Here is a 23,905-nt window from a genome sequence, read left to right on the forward strand (position 1 = left end):
AAAGTTTTTTGATACTGGCATATCTTTATTGCTGTATCGGGTTTGGCAGACGGGGATTCCTCAACTGCTTTAATTAAGGGTTCTGATATAACTGTAGAAATCAAGTTACAGAACTGAACTTAATAACCGGCCCATTTATGAAAAACTTGCAACACACTTTGGAACATCTGAATTAAAAATATACATTCCAAAGAAACTGGGCTTGGATGCAGAGTGTGGCTACTTGACCCACTGCTGTGCAGCACTGAGGGTCATTTGTGACCACAAGGTAAATGCATCCATTCTTCCTTCTCCTGAAAGACAAGTGCTACATATGCAGCTACTATGAATTTATGGCAAGTGGTTCAGTTCACAAAAGTCACTCTTTGTGCAGTGTTTGATGAAGGTGAAGATAAAGTGGCTTCTTGGTCAACAACTGAAGTTTCTTCCTCTTAAAATCAGTGGGTTTTTTGTACCTATAATGATAAAAAGAGTAGATATCAGAATTGATCTTAGTGCTGTTTAGGAACTTACCCCAGATTATTCTTTTCTTACTTAAAGGGATTTTGTACAATTTGAAAAGCCAAGTTAAACAAATAGCTACAACTCTTAATTCTAATTTCTACCTCCACAATAATTGTCCCATTTAAATTCAGTGGTACTTGTTTGATATAAAACTGTCTCAGAATTTATTCTAGATTAATTATTGAGATAATCATTTAATCATTCTTTCACTTTTCTCTCTACTGGTTTTCTTCTAAATTAAGCCAAAGTAGTTAAAGTGGTTTCAGAATCACAAACACCTACTCTAATATATCTATTCTGAATATTACATTTTGGGGGGGGGGACCCTTCAGATCTTTTAAACATGCACACTTTTATTTGGGTTCAAAGCTAAGGTATTCCTCAGCCATCATAAAATAACATACAAATCAAACATTGTGGAAACTTAGCATTTCTCTTCGTACTCAGGAAGAAAATTAATGAAGTGCATTATTTCCAAGCATAACTTTCAACCATAATTTATATAATTGCAGATATGGATGCCTATTTTATGCAAAATTTTACTTACATTTAGAGATATGCATGGAATTTTTGTTTTTGGGCAGTCCATGTCTCAACTAAAACTCAAATTTTGGCTGTACATGGAATAAAACAGAAATGTTTTGTTCTGAATATGAACTGAAATACACAGCTCTGGGGAAATACAACAGTATGTAAGGGATTTTCTTGGCAATGGCACATGTAGATAGCAGCAGCTGGAGTGGAGAGAGAAGATATGGAGAAGATTGAAGGCAGGTGGATGGACCCATGCACTACTGATGATCAGAGAAGATGATGCATACTCATTCTATCATACTTGCACCATAAAATCATCCCTATTTGTTTTGCACCAAAGCCCGGGACCACCAAAACGTTCCAGATTTTGCTTCTGACTGAACTGAAAGAGTTTAGCAGAAATTCTGGATTGCATTGTTTGTTGTGGTTGATGCACACACTTACTTACAGTTCTATAACAATTGGTCCAGCTTTAATTTCATCCATCTCCATAAAGGCAAAGCACTTTGTGCTGGTGAACCTTTTCTTGGGTTTATAGTGTTTAAATTCAAAGAAAATAGCTGCACCTGAAAGGCAGAAGAGAAAAAAAAAATCTGAAACACTTTTCAAATTACATCACTGTACTTCTTTATAGGCTAACATAGTTAATACAAAGTTGTTAGAACTACCTTGAGGAAAAACAATCCTCATTGAAGATTCTGTACCTTTGCAAAGAATCAACCTAAGAAGTTTGAAGCCACTATCATTTGATCTGCTCCCATCCTAAATCATAAATAACATCTTTAAAAATTTTTTGAGTAGTTTGGTTAAGGCACTATGGGGTAACTAATTTTTCTGGGGACAGCATATCTGCTCCTCTCCAAGTTATTGATCTAAATTATACCTTGTTCTATTGATCATAGTTCAACATGATTTTCAAGCCTTCATGCAACAAACCTTTTGTTAATTTTTCAACATGTTTCTGAATTTCAATGTCCACATTAAAATGAATGTAAGTGTCCTCCTTTCTTGAAGCAACAGGGGTGTCTTGCACAGGTGTAAGATCTATCCCATTGAGATCTGTCCAAGAATAAAATTTAAGCATTAAGTAGGGGGAAAACAGTTGTGACATTTGGTATATTGAACAAGGAGTACTTTGATCTGTTCCCCCAGGGTCATTATAATTCATGATCTAAAAGTCTAAGGAAAAGATTGTTTCTTTTTGTAAACATTCAAACAATATCTTTACACAAGATTTTTTACAGGACTGTCACTTCCAAAAACATGGCGGTAATCGTGAGTAACCAATACTGAGGTGTGGTTATGGTAAAGTAACCTTGCTTATTTGGCCTTCCCAGTGCACATTTTCTGAGAAAGGTGACACATGCTTTCCAAAGTGATGACATATTAGGTATTAATAGAAAGTTGATCCGTGTGTCCAGTTTAGGGGAACATTTATTGAACAGAAACAAAAGACTTAGGGCAACACCAATTTTAACCAAGGCTCTCTGAAGAAAGAGTGGATGGAAACCATTTAATACACATAGTCCATAACTTGCAACGTCAATTGGGACTAGAATTTCCAGTTCTAAGCAATGTGGCCTACAAAGTAATTTCTTATCAAGGGCTTTTTGAAAAAAGTATGATGGAAACCTTTCAATACAGATAGCCTTCGACTTACAATGGCAGTTCAAACCAGAATTTCCAACATTAAGCAATGTGGGTTATAAAGTGCAATGGCAATGCTTAGTAACGACAATCTCTGAAGTCCCAGATTCCATGGTCATTAGGAGAGGCACTTTCCTCCCAGCTTTCCACAAACAAAATCAGACAGGAAAGGGTACAAGGTTGGCAGACAAAAAAGTGGATGCTACCAAGTGGAGAAGGAAATGAAGCACTACTGAGAAGGGTGCATGAGGGTGTGAGGGGTGTGTGGGAGGTGATGCCCAATCAGGCAGGGTACAAATGGGTATGTGAGAAGTGCCACACAAGTTGAGGAAAGTGCTAAGGAGTGCAATAGAGGTGCAGTGCAAGTGTGGGGACAGTCTGTGTGAGACATGCAGAAGTGTACAAGAGATTTGGTGCAAGCTGAGTGCATGAGAGGCAGATTGGGGAAGGTGCGCAAGAAGTGCCATGTGGTTGGGAAGGATGTGTGGTTCTGGCATGAGTGTAGAGGAATTGTTGAAGGGTGTTGAGTGGGAGGGAGAAGATGCACGGAAGGGCTAGGGGAGAGTGCACAGGTGGGAGACACTTACCCAGCAACTTCCCCTTTGACTTTCTGGGCAAGCCAGTAGGGAACATTGCCAATGGTGATCACATGATTGCATAGTGCTTGGCAACTGATCATAAATGCAAATGGGTTGTCAAGCATCCAGATCATGATCACGTGACTGTGGGTGTGCTGGGACAGCCAAAACTCTTAACTACTCACCATAACCAACATTCATTCAGCACCACTATAATAAGGAATGTACACTAACTGCATGGTAATAGATTGAGGACTAACTGTACCCTTTCACTATCCACCAGAAGTTAATCCATAAAAAATTATTTTAAATTAGCTGATATGAAAATGGCAGATTAAATTTCAAGAACTCTGCATGCTAAATCAAAGTGACTCATTAGAAAATTAAAAAAATACAGTTTTCATATGTTAAGGCTTGCAAGGAATCAGGATAAGGCAGTTCTGAAAAGCAGCATATTGAAGAGTTTCCATGGGGCGAAAGAGAAATCCAATATGACAAATGTGAATATTTTAAACTCTAAATGCTGATTACATAGTGGTATATTTTGCCAATTCAATTCTAGCTAATATTGGATAAAAAAGGATCAAAATTACATGCCTAGGCAAATCAATTAAGAAAAATATACCTACCTTTCACACTAACTGTGATATAGGGATCAATGCACTGCCCAGCATCTTTAAGACCAATTTTTTCTATTTTGATAGTTAGTAATGTCATCCCGGGCTCAGATGGTAATCTGGGTAATAAAGTACCTGAGGAAAAAGCAGAACAGAATAATAGTCATTTAGCATACTTTCATTCTCTCTTGCTATTAATTCTGTCAACAAATGATAGCTGATACTAACATCATAAGATACAATATCTGGAATAATTTATTAATATGACCTGATTTTAAATTACAGCATCTTGGGAAAAGTAGGATCCTTTTCATAGTTCAACAAGCAGAGAATTGAGGAACTATCATCTATTAAATCCTCTGCACAAATAATTTGTCAACTGTATTGCACGAGCAAATAAACACAGAAACATATGCTTCATGAGAAGACAAGTAGTTAACAGTTCGGATAGAACCAAGACTAGACATAAGGCTTTTCTTTTTGAATATTAGTCTAAAACCACTTGCTAAATACTAACTTGGGGAGAAATCAAAGCCAAATGCAGAAATATTGTCAAAGTCAAAGTCTATAGCACACCAAGATCCAGAGATAAGCAACTTAATTACCTTCCAGATATTTTAGACTTGTGGCATAGGTGAAGACATTGAAACTTAGTATGTTTAAAGTTTACTGTAAACAATAAATGCAGCAAAATTCCGGTGCCCATTCTTTATTGAAGGGGACATTTGATTTTTTTTTTTTATGATGTAACCCAGGTTCTTTAGTAGCATCACTGCTGGAATATAAGACATAAAAGCCAAAATTGGTCTTCTAGATGATAAGTCTACAATCCATTGCCATTGGTTATGATGGCTGGGGCACTGGAATGAAAGTCCAAAACATCACTGCTCACTCTTGAAGTGAACAATATGTCACATACAGGAGTAGAAATCTGCATAAACTATTATAGTGTATTAAAGTAAACTTATATTTCTGATAGAAAAAACTTTCTACAATCTCCACACATGCCAACTGATTTTTTAAAAGATGGATTTTCTCCATATCAAAAGCAATTCAGAAACCTATACAATTTGATTCTGTGCATATAGGATGGACATTCATCATGTACCATTTATTTGGGGAAAAATAGAGCTAGATGGCAGATTTTAGCATAAAAGAGTTTTCATATTTACAATGTTAAATAATAAAACAACAGCAATATGATTATCTTAATAACAGCAACTATTAACATTAGAACATTATCATACCTTCATTGGCTCCTGGATTAGATGAATGATGTAGCACATGGTTACACAATGGAGCCATGCAAGTAGAAGATAAGACAAGACCATGAATGATTAGGCGGCAAAATAATGCAATATGGGATCCGTGAAAAGAAATAGACGTACAATGGAAGTTACAATGTCAGCAAAACAGTCTAGTATCATATGTGTAAGCTATTTCAAACTTCATCTGCACATTTTTAAATGGCATCATCTCAGCACTATAGTATTTCAACCATTAGAAAATTCTATTTATCCACTTTAGTCGGCATCCAAATGTCAGGATTGTACCCAATTATTCTTATCTGGAGAACTGAATGATGTGTGTGGGTTCATGGCAAAGTCTACTCAGGTAATATATGAATATATCCCCAAAACAGGATTTCTTGGGACTTAAGCTTGTGTTGGAAGTTTAGCTATTTCAGACATGGCAATGAACATACTGTAGAAAACAGTTAACTATCATCTATTGTAATAAAAGGGATTATTGCGCTAAATCTAGTATTACATAAAAAGACTTTCAACAGAACTAGTATAAAGTTTATCTACTCTTCCTCTTTTAGCTTCATAAGATCTTAAAGATCTCACCAATTCTCTAGAATACATTTGGTCAGTGGAAAGCAAATTGCAAGGGTGTTGACTTCCACTAGTGCTGTTTCACTGTCGGATTGATCTATGTCACTTCCTAAAAAATATTTACTGTTGTTCAAAATTGGTCCAATTTTAGTGCTTTCATCTCCCTCCCGCCAAGATTTTAAATCAAGTTTGAAAATCTCCAGCTAGTGGCCACATGTGACCAAAAGAAATATGCAGTTCCTGGCCACATCAGGCTTTTACTTCAAGCCTCTATTTTGTATCAGCAACTGATTGCAAATAGCAGTTTTTCCTTTCCAGAGCTTTTATAAAATTATTAAAATGCACAACTGGGGCTATTTTTAAATCATGATTGTTGCATGGAGTATGTTTTTGGGTAAAGTGGGGGAATTGTAGAAGAAAGATCATCTTTTCACGAATACAGAGCCCCTCTCTTAAAAAAAAAAAATCACCCATGTTTTTTTGCCTTATCTATGCTAACATGTAGCCCTGATCAACTTTCTTGCAATCAATTTGGCACTTAAGCCAAATTATCAGAGATTTGGATCCAAAGAGGAAAAAGTACTTTGGAGTGAGTGTAGGGTGCATTCATTGCACCTGTCAGTATCCTGCAGAGAAGCCATGCACATTAGCCATGCTTAAATCATATCCTTTCATTTTTTATACTCAGTAAAGATCTATAATCAATAAACTTATTTAATCACTGGCTAATAATAATTATGAAGCACCAATTTCCATAGAGACTACGCATTGGTAAAATGGTAAACTTCAAACCATATCTGAATTTTAGGGCTGACAAAATATTAGTATAGATTTTCATAAAGCAGGTTTTTCTAAGAAAACTCCATGATTTCTGCTTTGCTCTCTGTCCTTCACCTTACCTCCAGATGATAAAGGACAATAGATAACGATAATGGCATCTCATACAATCTTAGCACACAGGCATTCTACCGTGTTTCCCCAAAAGTAAGACCTCCCCCCAAAATAAGCCCTAGCTTGATTTTGGGGGGGGGGCTAATATAAGCCCTATCCCAAAAATAAGCCATAGTTTGGGGGCAAGGTAGATGCCTAAAAATCAAGCTAGGGCAGGAGTGGGGGGTGGAGCTTCCCCATGCGCTCCGCACCCGCTTACCATTGCAGCCAGGCCTCCCATGAATCAACACCACCTCGCTGGTCCACTTCCAGAAAGGCCTCTGCTGCCAAGAACTGAGTTACAGATTCAATCCTCTGTCAATATGGGGCTCCATTCTCAGCTGCAGAGGCATTTCTTTCAGCCGCAGAAGTGGCCTGGCTGGCTGGGCTGTCGGTGCCGCCACGGCAAGGTGAGACTGTGGAAAAGACCCCCCCCCAAAAAATAAGACCTGGCATCTATTTTGGAGGCAAAAAAAATAAATAAGTCTGGGTCTTATTTTGGGGGAAACACGGTAGCAGTGGCATGCTGAGCTTCTCTTTACTCAGAAAGAGGTTTAGCTAACAAATATACAGTTGCAGATTTTCCCCCCAAATAACTCTTGCATATGGTTGGAGAGACAACAAGATGAACAGAGGCCTGGAAAAGAAAAACGTATAAGAAACAATTTGAAGATGCTGGGTATCTTTAACCTGGAAACAGAAGACTTTATAGAGATTTAACAGCTACGTTCAAATATCTGCAGAAGATGGGGCAAAACTATTCCTGAACACAAAACTAGAAACAATGGATTTAAAGTACAAGAAATAGATTTTAATTGGACAACAGATAAAAAAATTCTAACAGTAGGAGGTAGCTGCAGCTCCAGTCAGTGATTGGATTAGATTACCTTTAAGGCCTCTTCCAGTCCTTGCATTTTCTGTTTCTAAAACTGTAATTCCAACATTCTCATTCTCAATTTGGCCTCTTACCTGGGACTCTGGCAGGAAATGCATCTGGAGATCCTGCTCCAGCTCCACCTTCCTCCTCATCTTCTTCAAATTCTAAATCTTCCTCTTCACCAGGTGCTAAGATTTTCCTTTTTAAAAAGAGAAACACCATACTGCAACTGAGAACTGAGATAGATAGGAATCACCAGTATATCTTAATCTAAGACTGGGAATATTTATGGCCTCCTATTCAAATATTAGAAGCTTAAAATTGAATTTCAGAATTTTTACATTCCACAAACCTATATTATGCAATTTTTAATATAACTTTATTTTTTATTGAACATAAAGACAAAAACTAACAAATATAATTAGTCAGAAAGATGGCTAGAGAGAGAGAGAAAGAATAAAGAGAAAGACAGGATAGGAGTGCAGAAAACAAATTATAGAAAAACAGTATAAAAACAAAGTGACTTCTAACTTCTTCTACAAAAGATATAAATAAAACTTGAAATTCAACTTTTAATATAGAGCTATAGGATTCAGTGATTGGTAAAAACTATTGATGCTTTAAAAAATGGAAATTTTGCAATTTCTGACACTGGTTCTTTCTGCATGCAATTCTTCCATACCTTGGTGGAACGGGCTGAACATCAAAAGGAAATTCTTTATTATAGGTAAGAATACTCTTTAAGACTGTAAGAAAAGACAGTAATAATTACCATCAACATTCTGTATAATTATATAAAAAGAGTAGGGCTTAATCCTTGTAGCCACAATAAGAAAGCTGTAAATCCTTATTATATTTTCCATACATTAACACAAATTACTTAAATTAGCAAATGTTAAATATGAGACTTCTATATGAGCCGTAGTGGTGCAGTGGTTAGAATGCAGTGTTGCAGGTTAATTCTGCTGACTGCTAGCACATCAATTCTGACTGGCTCAAGATTGACTCAGCCTTCTATCCTTCCAAGGCCAGTAAAATGAGGACACAGATTGTTGGGGGCATATGCTGACTCTGTAAACTGCTTAGAAAGGGCTATAAAGTCGTGTGAAGTGTTATATAAGTCTAAGTGCTATTGCTATTAAGTAAACATGATTAGAAAAACATTAAAATTTGTTTTTTCTTTACAAGACAGAGATGTCTGTCCTAAAAGGGTAAATTTAATCTAGTCAATATCTATGACCAATATTATGCAGGAACAAATTAATTCATATGTAATTAAGAAATTCAGAGAATTACAGTTCTCATATATATTAAGTACATTTGTAGACACTAAGTATATAATGACTGTGTGTGTGTATCAAATGATATATTAAGACCATTCACCTAAAAAACCCCAAAGCTACATAATGTCACAGCAATAGTATATATCCAATGCATCAAACACACTAAGATCAACAAGGAAGAAATTATGGTCTCCTTCGTTGTCACCGCCCTCTTCACCTTGATTGACATTGACATTGACCTGGCTAAACAAATCATACACCAGCTACTCACCAAACACCATACCCACAAAGCGGATGCCATTACAAAACACTCCATGTCCACAGAAACCATCATGAAACTCCTGGATCTATGCTTCAACATATACTTCAGGTTCAATGGGAAAATGTACAAGCAAGTACCCCAATGGGATCTCCCATATCAGGCCTCATAGCAGAAGCAGTCATGCAATGACTCAAATCCATAGCTCTACCCACCATCCAACCAAAATTCTGGACACGTTATGTCGATGACACCTCTGTCATCATCAAACACTCCCAAATTGAAGAAACACATCACCTACTTAACAACATATTCCCTGGGATCAAATTTACATGTGAAGAGGAAAAAGACAACAGACTCCCATTCCTTGACATTGACGTAAGGAGACTGGACAATGGAGAACCGTCTACCGCAAACCTATGCACATGGACCAGATCCTCAACTTCGCAAGCAACCACACCATCACACACAAAAGAAGCTGTGTCCTGACCCTCTTCAGAAGGGCCAGGACACACTGCAGCACCACACCACTAAGAAAAGCAGAAGAAAAACGGCTGTTTGACGTCTTTCTCTGTAATGGCTATCCAAAAAACTCCGTATTCCAACACACAGCACCCAAACTACCATACACCACATAGCCGATTGCCATGAAATAATGAACCCTACCATACAAAAAAAGGTGTCAGAAATGACAGCCAGAATTCTCCAACCCCTAGGAAAAGTGATAGCCCACAAACCCACAGCCACATTCTGCCAGGAATTATCCAGAACCAAACACAAGACACAGAAGGATGAAAGAAACAACGTAATTTACAAAATCAACTGTAACGATTGCAACCACTTCTATGTGGGAGAAACATCATGTCAATTAAAAAACAGGATCCACACCTCTGAAGATGTTACCTAGCCTGGTAATGAAATGTTCGGAAACCAAACTTCAAGTTCGGAGAACGAACCTTCACCCTCAATAGTACATATGCTTGGAAAAATAAATCATGTTTCTATTGACAAAATAAATGCCACATCTTTTGCTTTTCCAGCTGGAACAACCTCTGCCAACAAGAGAAAAACAGATATTCTCAAATGCCAATAATTAAGCAACTGATAGTACTTCCTATATCTGCCAATAAAGCTCAGGCAATAATCCCCCAAGCAATTTGTGGCAATCCTTTTGCCAATTGGTCCATACTGATAGCAATGTCCCAATCTCTTTTACTAAAAACTCAATCATCACAGCAGAAATTACTGGGGAAGACTATATTTTGAAAACTCCTTCCCAGGGTAAAATGGAGTAGCCACAGGAACTTTTAAGACTTTACTAATGTAAAAAAGATACTATATAGATTGAGTTTCATAAAGTATAAAGTAATTATTTGCAAGGGAAAGGCACTCTGTTGTATAAAACCTGAAGTTATACAGATTGGTAAAATCCATTTTTCTGGTGGGGGAATTTCTTTAATACTTTTTCCATTGTAACTATTATACCACCATTTCTTAGTGTAATTAAAAACACGGAAATACTTACTTGGTTCTAGTTTCTTCAGATCTTCCAGCTTAAATTCTTCCTGGGATTGGGTAGACTACAAGAAAAACAATATTTAACATGTGCAGTTATTATTCATTGCTATATTGTAGTGAATTACAACAGTTAAACAGTGGCAGTTTTGTAGACCTCAGGGATAAAATGTGAGACTATAAACAATTAAAAATTCCATCATCATAATTGAGTATAAAACATTACACACAGAGATTGCCTATTAACCTAATCAAGGGGACATCATGGTTCAGAGACCCTCAACATGAACTTGGTTTGAACTAAGGAGGCCATTCCAAAAGATCACCTGCCTCCAAACCTCATTTCCTTTCACTGCCCTAAAATGGGGAATCACTAGCAGCTTTTTTCAAATGCAATGGAAGAATGTGGTCCTGCTGATAAACTGGTCCCATGTCAGAGGCCCATAGCACAGTATAGTGGGCTCCCACTGGAGAAGGCACAAGTTGCCTCATTGTGGACCAACTACCACTTCCAAGTTATCTTTAAAGGCAGTGTCACATAGAGCACATTGCAGTAGTTTTAACAGGGGGTGACAAGTATATGAGTCACTGTAGCAATGTCCTCCTGCCCCAAATAGGGCTACAACTGATACAACAGCCAAAACTGGGCAAAGACTTCCCTGGTTACGACTTCTATCTGCTGTTCCAGCAGAAACCACAAGTTCAGGAGGACCCATTTAGAGGTACTACTGAAGCAGATAGAGAGTCTTGATGGACAAAGAGTAATCCTGAATCTCAAAGCCTCCAGAAGGACAGTACTTAATTACCAGCCTGATCTGGGATAATGATGTAAAGCCGAATATCTTCAGTCCATTGATGATGCTGGGTCCCAAACCATTAGATAATAATAATGATGATGATAATAATAATAATATAACATAAGAAGAAGAAGAAGAAGAAGAAGAAGAAGAAGAAGAAGAAGAAGAAGAAGAAGAAGAAGAAGAAGAAGAAGAAGAAGAAGAAGAAGAAGAAGAAGAAGAAGAAGAAGAAGAAGAAGAAGAAGAAGAAGAAGAAGAAGAAGAAGAAGACGAAGAAGAAGAAGAAGAAGAAGAAGAAGAAGAAGAAGAAGAAGAAGAAGAAGTTGGAAGGGACTTTGGAGGTCATCGAGTCCAACCCCCTGCTCAGGCAGGAAACCCTACACCATTTCGGACAAATGGCTGTCCAGTCTCTTCTTAAAAACTTCCAGTGTCGGAGCATTCACCACTTCTGGAGGCAGGTTATAGTGATAACATACTATATAAATGTTAAACGGAAGGAGGGGGGGAAGTGACCCCTATAGCATTCCACAAGAGAACAGCCACAGACTCCTCTCCTCCCCTTCCCAATGACTGGAATCATCTATTATGAAAGGAACAGAATAATTGCAAAACACTGCTCCAGTTATACTTTCTGGAATTGGGATATGTTAGTATATACTGTTAATACTGCAATAAATAAATAATGAACGAAAGGAAAGGAAAAATGAAGCCAGATTTCATATTCATTTTTGACCAGCTTCAAAATACACCTATGGTAACAAAAAAAACCCCAAAACATTATTCTCTGGTGGATACAACTGAGAACAGTATTTTTGTGAATATTACATACGGTACTTGATGGAAGATGGGAAGAAGATGACCATTATAAACTTTCAAGTTGTTTGAATGAAAAGATTAGAGAAACCAGTATAAACTAGCATTTTATATTGTTCCAAAGTCAATATAAGATTTTTAAGATTCCTATTATAAACCATTGTTTAATTTTTCTATTCTCTTGGACCAAGACATTGTAATAAATCACACACAACAGAAAGATGAGTGAGAATAGAATACATGCCCGAGTCAGATTTTTACAAAGCGTGTTTTTTAAGCTTTTAATATTTAATAAAATCCATAAAGAAACCAGAAATCACAGGTAAAACAGAATTATACCTGCAAAGCTGCACTCCTGAGTTCCAAGCATGTTGCAATCTTGGCTAAAGTTTTCTGCAACACAGGAAAGACAGATTAATTTGACGTTGCTGTATTAATATTTTTATATGAAAAGTAAACAAAAATAACTGTCAAGTATATGTGCTGAGGGAGCAGCAACTCAATAGGTAGAACAGAAACAAGAAAATCAAGTCCTTGACATAGGGTCTAGAGGCAGCAAACAGAAAAATCAAAACTGCACACCCAAAAGCTGCTTATTACATTAAAGTTTCCTATAGGTTCCCATACACAGGCATAAATATGTTCATTTTTTTAATGCAATTGCAGCACTGTGATATAAAAGGTCTGGAAATAGAATGACACACAATTAGTAGACTCCATTATGGAGACATACATATTCATACATTACTGCAAATATATACGAAAGCAGAAACTCACATTTATTGTACAGTAAGGATGAAGATACTATTTTTCCTCTATCATATTCTCACCCGCTTACCCCTTACAATGAAGCAGAGGTAAATGAGCTTTCAGCCTACTTTCCTTTTCCAATTTAGCAAGTATGCTTAAGAGGTTGTATCTTTGCCTTTTAAAAAAAATTACTGCTCCTTGAATTTGGCAACTATCCTTTGTTGTGAACCAGAAAGTTTTAGGATATATTAAAAGGCACTTGAGAGTTGAAGAATGAAAGTATTCTGAACAGATTTTCTTGAATGTTTTAGAGATAATTTTTTAAAGTAAAAGCCTCTTCTGAATTGTGGCAAGATACCAAAAAGTATTATTCACAACTGTTTCTCAGGAACCGCACCCAACACAAATATTAAAAAAATTAAAACACTACAGCTAGACTCAGCTACAGTAATGTTTTTCTAAGTGATCCTATCCCCAACAAGGCACTTTACTGTTCATCAATGAAAGTATCTCATTAAACACATTAAATTGACAAAGTGAATCTTTATACCCACTTTATATTTTTCAAAAAAAAAAAAAGCTTAAAAATTCCTTGATCACTAGATTTGTTAGCCATCACCAAACAAACACATTTCTGATTTCATGCAGAATTTTGTAGCTCCAATGAAATTCTATCTTTTCAGAAACTTAAATAAGTTTTTAAGAATAATCTTCTAAAATAAAAATACTTTCTATACAACTGAGTTTTTATGATTTCATATGGCCAGAAAAAGAAAAAAAACCTTTTTTTAGGTGCCAAAAACACAAGATGTCAAAATTTAGCATGGGGAAGGAAGGAAGGAAGGAAGGAAAGAAGGAAGGAAGGAGGGAAAGAGAGAGAGAAAGAGAGAGATCATACTTAATTTATCCAAATGTCAGAAGTTTTGCTACTCTAAAGAATAAGGAGAATTTTCTGGTCAGCCCAACATATACATCAGAGATTATATCTTAACATTAACACAAGAGCTATTGCCTCCAACTATTCTGTAAAACAACTCCCATTCCCCCTAAAAAAGAACAAATCCATGCCTTTGTAGGATGTACTTTGGCAAGGCAGGGAAATCCTCTTCCCATGCCTCATCATATACTTTTTACACGAAGGATTCATTACTTAATGGCAGAGATCCAACAAAGCCGGAGAATAAATAAAAGGTGCTTTCCATCCATGTTACAGAGAATGGGAAGAGGAGGGGAGAAAAAAATGTCCACCTTCCAGCTACAGCTTCCCAATCAATAATGTCCTCAAAGCCTCCACATTCACAGGTTTAGATTTGGGTGGAGTAGGAGTTCATAGGATGAAGAACAGGCCTGAGTAAAATTTAGCCCTAATTTGGAATTTAAATTAAATTAGGTAATCTAGGCTTTCAATTAATTTTAGTCCTGATTCGGAGTTTTGGGGCAGCGCTGATCCCAGGGATGGGATAAAGGAGGAGAATCCACGAAAGGGAAAAAGGAAAGATACAACCTGTCCAGAAGTCTGACAAGGGAGCCAACCACAATCATGTCCTACTGGGCTGAAGACTAAGTCGTGTCTGGGAAATAGAGGACCCAGCAGGAGGCGTGGCTGCTTTATCAGACTTAGTCTAATTGGGCAGGAAGACAGTCTAAACCCATTCGTGGATTCTCCATCCATCATGCTGGAGAAGAAAGATGCTTTTGAGAAAAAAGCTGGGGTGTTGAATTCCTGATAGAAAAAAACTGTGGAGAAGAAATAATGTGTTTCTGGTAGCCTGTCCTCTGAAATATTTGGCTTTCAGCTTTCAGGACAAGAAACAAGTTGATATAGAACAGGTATTTCAGAACACAGTTGTCTACATTATAATTTTTTTTTCACATATTCACATTTAACTATGCTAATGTAGTATCTAATGTAGTGGAGGCATGTATAACTAGTATACAGGAAAAATATTTAATAAGATAACATGTATACTCTATTATGATAACTTTCTTAGATAATTTATATTACATATGAATGTAATAAAATAGGTATTGTTTCTTTGCAAGCTATTTTATTTCTTTAAAGAACTGAAGTATTAAGTTTGCTATTTGAACTTGGTGTATACAGATAAGTGCTACAAAAGCCCAGCTCTTGTAAACCATAGCCCATACAAGCAAATTATCTCAATGACTGCAAGAAACAAATGAAACATTCCTGCTAAAAATAGATTCACCAGGAAATGAACATACACCATTATGTACCTTTTGATCTTCTGAGAATTCTGAATTGTTGGGCTGAGATTGTGCCTCTTTCTGTAGATGTCTTGCTAATCTGGAGAGAGATAAAGAAAACAAATAATTTAAGGGCTTTAAGGAGTCTCTAATTATAAAAGTACTCACAATGAGATATAAATTGAATAGTACGTTAAGCAAATTATAGGAGAATGTACTTTGTGATCCCAAGAAGCCTATAAAATAAAGAAGATATATAAACCAAAATATCTATTTTCTATAAGAGTTTTAATCTTTAGTGATCTAATAGTCCTTTTGTTTATGCATGGAAAATGGAGCATATTCATTCATATTGACTATGAGGGAGATTCTGTCCTGGCGACCTTGCCTCCTTGCCCTCACCCCAAAGTAAAAATAAATAAACTACTGCAGCCTATGGCAATCCAAATTTTCCACATCTTTTCCAATTTTCTCAAAACAAACAAAAATAAAAGAAAACAAAAGCCAAAAACACCAGCATATTTATAGCATCCACTATCTTTGTAAATCTGTATCACATCTTCTATAAATTTAAATCCATCCCATATATTTTAAAAAAGAAAATTTTCTGCATTAAAGTACATATAGATGATAAAATCAACAATAATGCTTTCATTATTTTATCTAGAAACTGCTTCCCCCCAATCTATGCATCTATGTGATATTGCTGCAAAACTTCCAAGGAAACAACACATTTGTAACTTTGTAATAGTATTCTTTCATGTAACAGGCAATGCTGATCCTAGACTGCTTTATACAGAGGTGCCAGAAACACATCTGGACAAGGAAATAAACATCTATACTTCCAGAGTTTTCAAGTCATTTACTCCCAATATCAACAAATTGCATTATCCAAAAAAATCTCTGTGTCTTCCAAACTGGAACCTTTACAAATGTATTGAGATACCTGAAAAACTACTGGGTGAGAGGAATATGAAGCAACCAGCGGCATAACTAGATGTGATCTTTCAAACCTAATGTTTAACATGCATAGACTGGTTGTTTGAGGTTCACCAAAACACTTAAACAAATATAACAAATATAACTTCAGCCCCTTACCTGAAGCTTAATAGTATTTTAATATATAAAAATATATTTGCTACATAAAAACTGATAGATCAGTTGAAAATGCTTTTCTCTTAGAGATCCAGGTAAGAGCAACACACATCACATATCCTTTTACATTTGGCTTTCCAGCTGATTTCCCTTAGTGCAAATAGTGAAGTAGTGCATCCACTGGTTTCAACAGAATTTGCTTCTAAATATACATTTGGCATAAACATCTTAAGGTAATCTAGAGCTTTGTGCTTTCTTCAAGAACTATATAAGCAAGAATTCAATCTATTCTGTGGGGTTTTAGGGCACTTTTCCTTTTTCATCATATAATTAACCATTTTATTTCCCTATTGCCACTTGTTTGATGCATCACTGAAGTAATCTCTATTTGCTTGCCTCCTGGAATAAGCTTCATCTCTCCAAGTTTTAAAGACTAGAAAAAACAAAGATTGATATCCATTAGCTAATCACAAAGAACCACTTTGGTGTAGTGGTTAAGACATCGGGCTAGAAACCAATTGATCATGAGGCACAAAATCAGCTGCATCACCACTCTTTCATCCCTAGGAAGTAGGTGAAAGCAAGCTACCTCTGAAAAATCTTGCCACAAAACCTGCAATAACTAATCCAGGCAGTCACCAGGAGTCAAGACTAACCTGACCGTACACACACACAAACAATAACCACAGACAAATATTCACTTGTTTGTATGTTCAATGACTTTAATACCTAGTAATGAGACCTTCAACAGTTACATGTATTACGACTGTCCAAACAGAACATCAATAAAGGCAATATTTCATAAAAGATAGCTATCCACCATTACTGAAATTTACTAACATGAGTTTTATATATGCAGAACTATGAATTATATGATGTTTTGACCAAACAACATTATTGCCTTACATCTTCTATAATCCTCTTTAACACAAATGGATGGCGAAACAAAAAAACTGATGAAGACTTCTCTAAAGACAGAGATTTGAAAAACTATTGCTACAGTATTCCATGTTGACCACATTCCTAAATTTTATAATAATATTCCTTCTAAACTTCATGTACAGCAAGAAAGGTAACTGGTAGGATTAATACTAAAGTTATAAGTCAAGAAGACCCATAACAATAATGACATACTTTATAATTATAACAAATAATTGTTTGCTGCTTACTGACATCATTCTAGGCAGCTTACAATAAATGACAAAGAACACAATATGTTTTAAATGTCCCAACAAGCTCAGAATACTAAAAGATGGGAAACTACTTGATAAGTCACCAGGTATATTTAGGGAATAAACTCATATCACAGTACATTACATAGATAAAATAAATGAAGGAAGAATAGAAAGAACTTGAAAAAATCCTGTTAGGCAACACACCATAATTATTTCAGTTATATAATCTACACAAACACAAGTTATAAAAGTATCTAGGAAACATGAATATTTGTTATACACATTAGTTTCTGAGCTGCCTCTAAACAAGAGATAAAATATTGCAGGAGATGCTGGGATGTACTAAAACTATCTTTTAGTCACATAGATAATTATGATTTCAATAAAATAGCATTACTTTGCTAGTACAAATTAGATGTACATACCTTTAAGATAATAATAAAATGTGCTTCTTGAAGAAATTACACACCTGGTTTACATCAATACCGACAGATATTATAAACCAGAAAGAAAAAAAAGCAGCCAATTCAGGTTGCCAAACCCAATTCCATAATCAATGTAATACATTTTGCATAATCGGAAATGATCTCTATTCAACACATTTATTAGTAGACAATACTAGAAATAGAAATAACAGCTTCATACTTTGCTTTCAGATAAACTTAGAAACAAAAATACATTTTTCAAAAAATAGATTTTTAATAGGAAACATTTTTGTCCTCAATGATAACATAGAAAATGCAATATGAATACAAAATCTTAACAAGTTTAAGGAAGTTGACAAAGTATAGAATAAGTAAACATAAGAGTTATCTATACAAGGGGTTTCCATTAGCAGCTGTCCTAAAGAATTGAAACCATGGAAGTAACCATCTCAATTTCTGTTCATATCCTCTCTTAACTTCAAGAACAGGCATTCAGGATTCCAAACACCATCCTTAAAATAGCAGTGATAGTTAGCGATCACTTAATTTGGAACATAAAAATGAACAATTGGGAAAAAATTATAATTTTGAGAGAGAAAACATGTCCTCCTTCCACAATACATTTTTAGTGCAGAAATTTCCACAGAGAATAGGATATTCATACACATTTTTTTTACCAATCCCAAGCATATTTTATTGCATTTAGATGGCAGTGTCATTCCCACTAAGCAAGTAACCCTTTTAATTTCAATGGGATCCACTTTATAGGAAAAAATCCTATAAAGATATAAAATGCAATGCTAAGTAATGTAAAAGTGCCTTTATTTTATTTCAATATTATTTACAGTTATACCAAAAAGTTTAAAAAAATAAACAGCAAGCAATGGCAGCCAAGAAACAGATTTTTTTTTTTAGTTCCCAATAGCTACATAATGGGGGGGGGGGGGAATCTATCCAAAAGAGTTCTTAATCATTTCAATTTAGACATTTTCTCCATAAACTCAGTCATGAAAAAAACATATCTATATATAGAAAGCAAAGATTATTTTTTTCAGAAACTATTTTCAACTTTCTTATACAGAAAACTCTCTCTGGCCTAATAGAAAAGTCTTTGAGTTATAGATTGACAGTATTCAAGTGTTGTAATATTTTAATATTATATAGAATGTTGCAATTGTAATTCTAAGGGAAATGCTAATACAAATATGTTAAATGTGTATTTCAATCATATATCAATTATACAGAAATTGGGAAACAATTCAGAAAATGTACTTTAGAGTACGAGCATATAATGCCAGTCTGCAACATTTTATAGCAGGGGTGTCTTTTCTTGGGTTTATATAGTTATACTCTGCACCTGCTACATGATCACAGAAAATGATGTACCTACTTTAAAGAACTGTAGGAAGATGCTACATTCATACTCCATAAACATTCCAAATATTTTATGGAACCAAATCTGAAGCACCGTCACCCATTTTTTTCATCACTTTTTCAAAAAAGGTTATAAACTTTTCCACTAAAAAAGTCCCCCTTCCTACCCAAACTCTACTTTGTTAGCGATCCTTGAGAAAAATCACTAATCTTTTTTTTTAAGATGTGAAATTGATGCTGAAAGATGGCAATTTGTGCAAGGCCATACAATGAATCAAACTGCAAAAGTACAACTTGGATCTAGCTTAAATTCCACTTCTGCCCATTTGATTGCACTTCTTGGAAATGGCTAGATTTACAACTTCAAGCTTATCATTTCCAAATTTCACTTTTCTTTCACAAATGTGTATATTCATATCAACTAAAACTATCGTATATGCCGGCATATTAGGCGACCCAGCGTATAAGATGACCCCCGTCTTTATAGCCGGGCCGCATTCCTAGAACGTCGTCTTATACGTTGGAAACTACCAGTATTTCTGGTGTATAAGACGACTCGACGTATAAGACGACCCCCGTCTTTGGCGCAGATTTCAGCGCTCGCGGAAGTCGTCTTATACGCTGGCATTTACGGTAGTTTTGAAAATAATTTTGCATGAAGTTCAAAGGAAAATGATCTTATGCTCACATTTTTAAGTTACTAATGGTGAAACACTGTTGAGGGTCCTAGCACTGTACTCAACGAGTAGACCTCAACAGCACTATATCCACATGGAGAGAAGTAAGCAGTGGGGTAATACAAGGTTCCGTCTTAGGCCCAGTACTCTTCAATATCTTCATCAATGACTTAGATAAGGGAATTGAAGGGGAACTCATCAAATTTGCAGATGACACTAAACTGGTAGGAGTAGCCAACAACCCAGAAGACAAACTCAGGATCCAAAAAGATCTTGACAAACTTAAACAATGGGTCCTATTCAACAAAATGAGTTTCAATGTGGAGAAAAGCAAAGTTTTACATTTAGGTAGGAAAAATCAAAGGTACAAGTAGAGATTTGGGAAGTCCTGGCTTAAAAACAGTTACTGTGAAAGGGACCTTGCAGTCCTAGTGGACGACCACTTAACCATGAACCTGTAATGTGCAGCAGCAGCCAAAAAAGCTAATATAATCGTGGGTTGTATAAACAGAGGCATAGAATCAAGATCACGTGAGGTATTAGTACAGCTTTATAAAACCCTAGTAAGACCACACCTGGAATACTGCAGCTAATTTTGGTCACCATATCACAAAAAAGATGTTGAGAGTTTGGAAAAAAATTCAGACAAAAGCAACTAAGATGATTAAAGGCCTGAAGACTAAAACATATGAAGAACGGCTACAGGACTTGGGTTTGACTAGTCCAGGGATGTCAAACTGCCAGCCCATGGGCCAGTTTCATCATACAGAAATTGCATCCACCCCATTGTCAGCAATGCAAAAAGAGTTGCAATACGTCACAACATGTCACGTGACGAGTTTGACACCCCTGGGCTAGTCTAAAGAAAAGAAGAAATAAGGGAGACATGATAGCAGTATTCCAGTATTTGAGGGGCTGCCACCAAGAAGGGGTCACGTTATTCATCAAAGCACCAGAGTGCAGGACAAGAAACAATGGTTGGAAACTGATCAAAGAGAGAAGCAACCTGGAATTAAGGAGAAACTTTCTGACAGTGAGGACAATTAACCAGTGGAATAACTTGCCCCCAGAAATCGTGGGCCCTCCATCATTGGAGATTTTTTAAAAGAGGCTAGACAGTGACGTCTGAGATGGTATAGGTCAGGGATAGGCAATCTTGGCTCTTTTATGACTCGTGGACTTCAACTCCCAGAATTCCTGAGCCAGCATGGCTGGCTCAGGAATTCTGGAAGTTGAAGTCCACGAGTCATAAAAGAGCCAAGGTTGCCCACCCCTGGTATAGGTTCTCCTGCTTGAGCAGGGGGCAGGATTAGAAGGCCTCCAAGGTCCCTTCCAGCTCTATTCTATTAAATCTATTCAATCATAACTAGGCTTTCTAAGGGCACAGCCTTTAATAATAATGAGAATTGTTATTTTTGCTGTGATCACCATTTGCAACCTTCTGACAAGCATAGTCAATGGGGAAACCAGATTCATTTTACAACTGTGTTACTAACTTAACTGCAGTGATTTACTTAACAAATGTGCAAGAAAGATTGTAAAATGGGGCAAAATTCAATTAACAAATGTCTCACTTAGCAACAGAAATTTTGGACTCAATTATGGTCATAAGTTGAGGACTACCTATATTATGTTTCTTCTGTTTTTATATTGAAAACTACTTATTTGCCATCTTTTTTCAGAAAATGCATGCAAATTAACATGTGATCTCTAAGATCACCTTTATAAAACAATAGTGTCACTCTTTGATAAGGCAATATAGTTTAAGAAAATGTAATGGGCACCATACTTTAAATCTAAATATCATACAGATGCTAAGTATCAGATGTGATAATGACCAGCAGTTACAAGCAGTTTAAAAAAGATTGGATAAATTCAGAGATATTCAGCTTTCAATGCCTGCAGTCATATATACCACCAAAATAAAAATGCTTTAAATTCCAGTTAGAGATCAACAGTAAAAAAGAGAAATTACTAACTGGCTGATTAGCCATATTATGACACTATAAAATGGAAACCTAGGCCTTGATCCATAAAGCTCTTAGAAATGCATAAAATTATAGATCAAGACTTCAAAATGTTGCACATTCCAACTGGATAGGCAAGGGAAATGCTATGAACATTTAAGCATTCAGTAACCTCCCTCCCAGCGTAATCTTTCTACAGTTTAATTAAAGCAACAAATGACATTTTTTGTTTCCTAACTGCTTAAGTTATTGTTAATCTATAAAAGTTAAATATAAATGTCTGATATTTTATTAGACACATGCAATATAATTTTACACTTCTGGGTTATAAGTGCACTCACTAAGCTTTAGTCAGACCTAGGTACATGATGTTATAGCATAACATATGTTAGTCTTGTAGGTCTTGGAATAGCTTCAGCAAACAAAAAATAATATACAAGTTCTCCTTAATTGCCATTTAGGGAGGGACACTTTTGTGTTGGGAATAAAATAAATCTGTATATTCTGAAATCAAAAAAGTTAATGGATATCAGCTACTCAATATGATATACAATGGTCAGAAGCCAAAGAAATGTTAATTTCCTCCCAAGAGCCAAGTTCTTTCTCTCAGCTAGATTCCTTCCCCAGCCATGAGTTTCTGAAGCCATGGGAGTTTTCAAAAGCAACAATTGGCCAGACAATAGATTAATTGCTTCCTAACAAGCTATTAGTATTACAAAATATCCTCATGTGGCAATTCAATAAAAAAATAGCCAAATACTATATGGAAACCTAGCAGGTTTATCAGGAATGGGACTAGAGCTGCCAAATACACAATTTTAAATCATTGAAAGAGAAGCAATTAATCACAAAATTTCTTTTTCCATTTGTACTACATCATACACCTGGTAGTGAAAGAGATGACCCTGAAAAAGAATCCCAAGGTTCAGATTAATGATCTAGAAACAACAGGTGGCTTCCAAGGCCAAAACTTCCGTCAGATATCCCAAAGCTGCCCAACCTAAAAAACGTTCAGAGCTTGGGGGAGCCGCATAAAAATTAGCAGAATCATTTTATTTGCATTTATCTTAAAAAAAAAAAAACAGTACATTTCAAAGCAATCGATGCAGATCGACAGCAAGAGCCTCAGCATCTTACATTTAGACACAGGCATGGGGCAGTGATGGAAGCGAGGCTGGTCAGGAGGGTTTTCCCAATTCTGTAGCCTCGACGCAGAGCCCCTTCTTCGTCCCCAGACCCTTCGCGCCAGACAAAGCCTTCTAGCGCGAAGTATTTACGACCAGAGAGACCCTCGCACAACCTCCTCTCCCTTTGCCGCCTTCCTGAAGCAGCCCTTCGCCCCTGATCGCCTGCCGTTGCCCTTCGCCCCACCCAGAGGCTTTGTAGCGCCTCCCTGCCCTCCAGGTCACCCCCTTGGGGCTCCGCCCAGACCCGCCAGACGCACCCAGCCCCACGGGTGCCTGAACCCCAACTTCTCGCCCCACCCAGAGGCTCTGCCCCCTCCCGCAGCTCCCTTTCAGCCAGCCCGACCCTTTTGAAGCTGCTGCTGCCCCCGCCGCCGCTCACCCCCCACTCACATCTGATACTCGTCGATCGCTTCCACCAGCTGCCCCCAGGAGTCGAAGTCGGTCCCTTTTCTGAAGCTGGCGCCCCAGCGCTGCAGAAGGCTCCGAGTCGCTTCCGACATGGTCCCAGCTGCTAGGACTCCATCGTCATCCGCGGTCGCGCCGCGGAATGGGAGCCGGGGAGCAAGGAGAGGAGGGCTCTCGCCGGGCAACGGCCGCTCGCTCCAGTCCAGCAACACCACCGCTCATCCCCCGACCAAGCCCATTTGCCTTCTCATCCAAACCTGGCAGTCGCTTCTAACGAGTCCCGCCCACCAGCATGATCGGTTGTACCTAAGCCGCCGCCTTCTCTTTGCCCTGCGCAGCGGAACTGGGGACCCTATTGAGTCCTGACTGCGCGTGCGTGGATCTAAATTGTTGTAAACTTGCAAAGGCCTCATTGGAGAAGGAGCTTTTTGGTTACTTTTGAGATTCTAT

General features: G+C 36.9%; 1 protein-coding gene across 5 annotated transcripts; it reads right to left on the reverse strand.

The window, feature by feature from the left end:
- Positions 1-23,747, reverse strand: AIDA (axin interactor, dorsalization associated). Of its 5 annotated transcripts, none has more exons than XM_039341654.1 (12): positions 23,441-23,741; positions 15,181-15,250; positions 12,532-12,585; positions 10,593-10,647; positions 8,208-8,271; positions 7,618-7,724; positions 5,128-5,139; positions 3,893-4,015; positions 1,975-2,097; positions 1,487-1,604; positions 1,052-1,238; positions 1-455 (listed from the first exon to the last, which is right to left on the reverse strand). In XM_039341654.1, the coding sequence occupies exons 1-11, from the start codon at positions 23,548-23,550 to the stop codon at positions 1,097-1,099; spliced, it is 978 nt and encodes a 325-aa protein (XP_039197588.1). In that variant the 5' UTR covers positions 23,551-23,741; the 3' UTR covers positions 1-455; positions 1,052-1,096. The 5 variants fall into 5 exon arrangements, with proteins under 5 accessions (XP_039197588.1, XP_039197593.1, XP_039197590.1 ...); XM_039341659.1 differs by having other exon boundaries at positions 1,052-1,118; positions 23,441-23,739; XM_039341656.1 differs by lacking the exon at positions 5,128-5,139 and having other exon boundaries at positions 23,441-23,747.
- Between the last annotated feature and the right edge of the window lie 158 nt (positions 23,748-23,905).

Source organism: Crotalus tigris, unplaced genomic scaffold (assembly GCF_016545835.1).
Source record: "Crotalus tigris isolate CLP2741 ecotype Arizona unplaced genomic scaffold, ASM1654583v1 scf7180000017771.5222438, whole genome shotgun sequence".
NCBI lineage: Eukaryota > Metazoa > Chordata > Lepidosauria > Squamata > Viperidae > Crotalus > Crotalus tigris.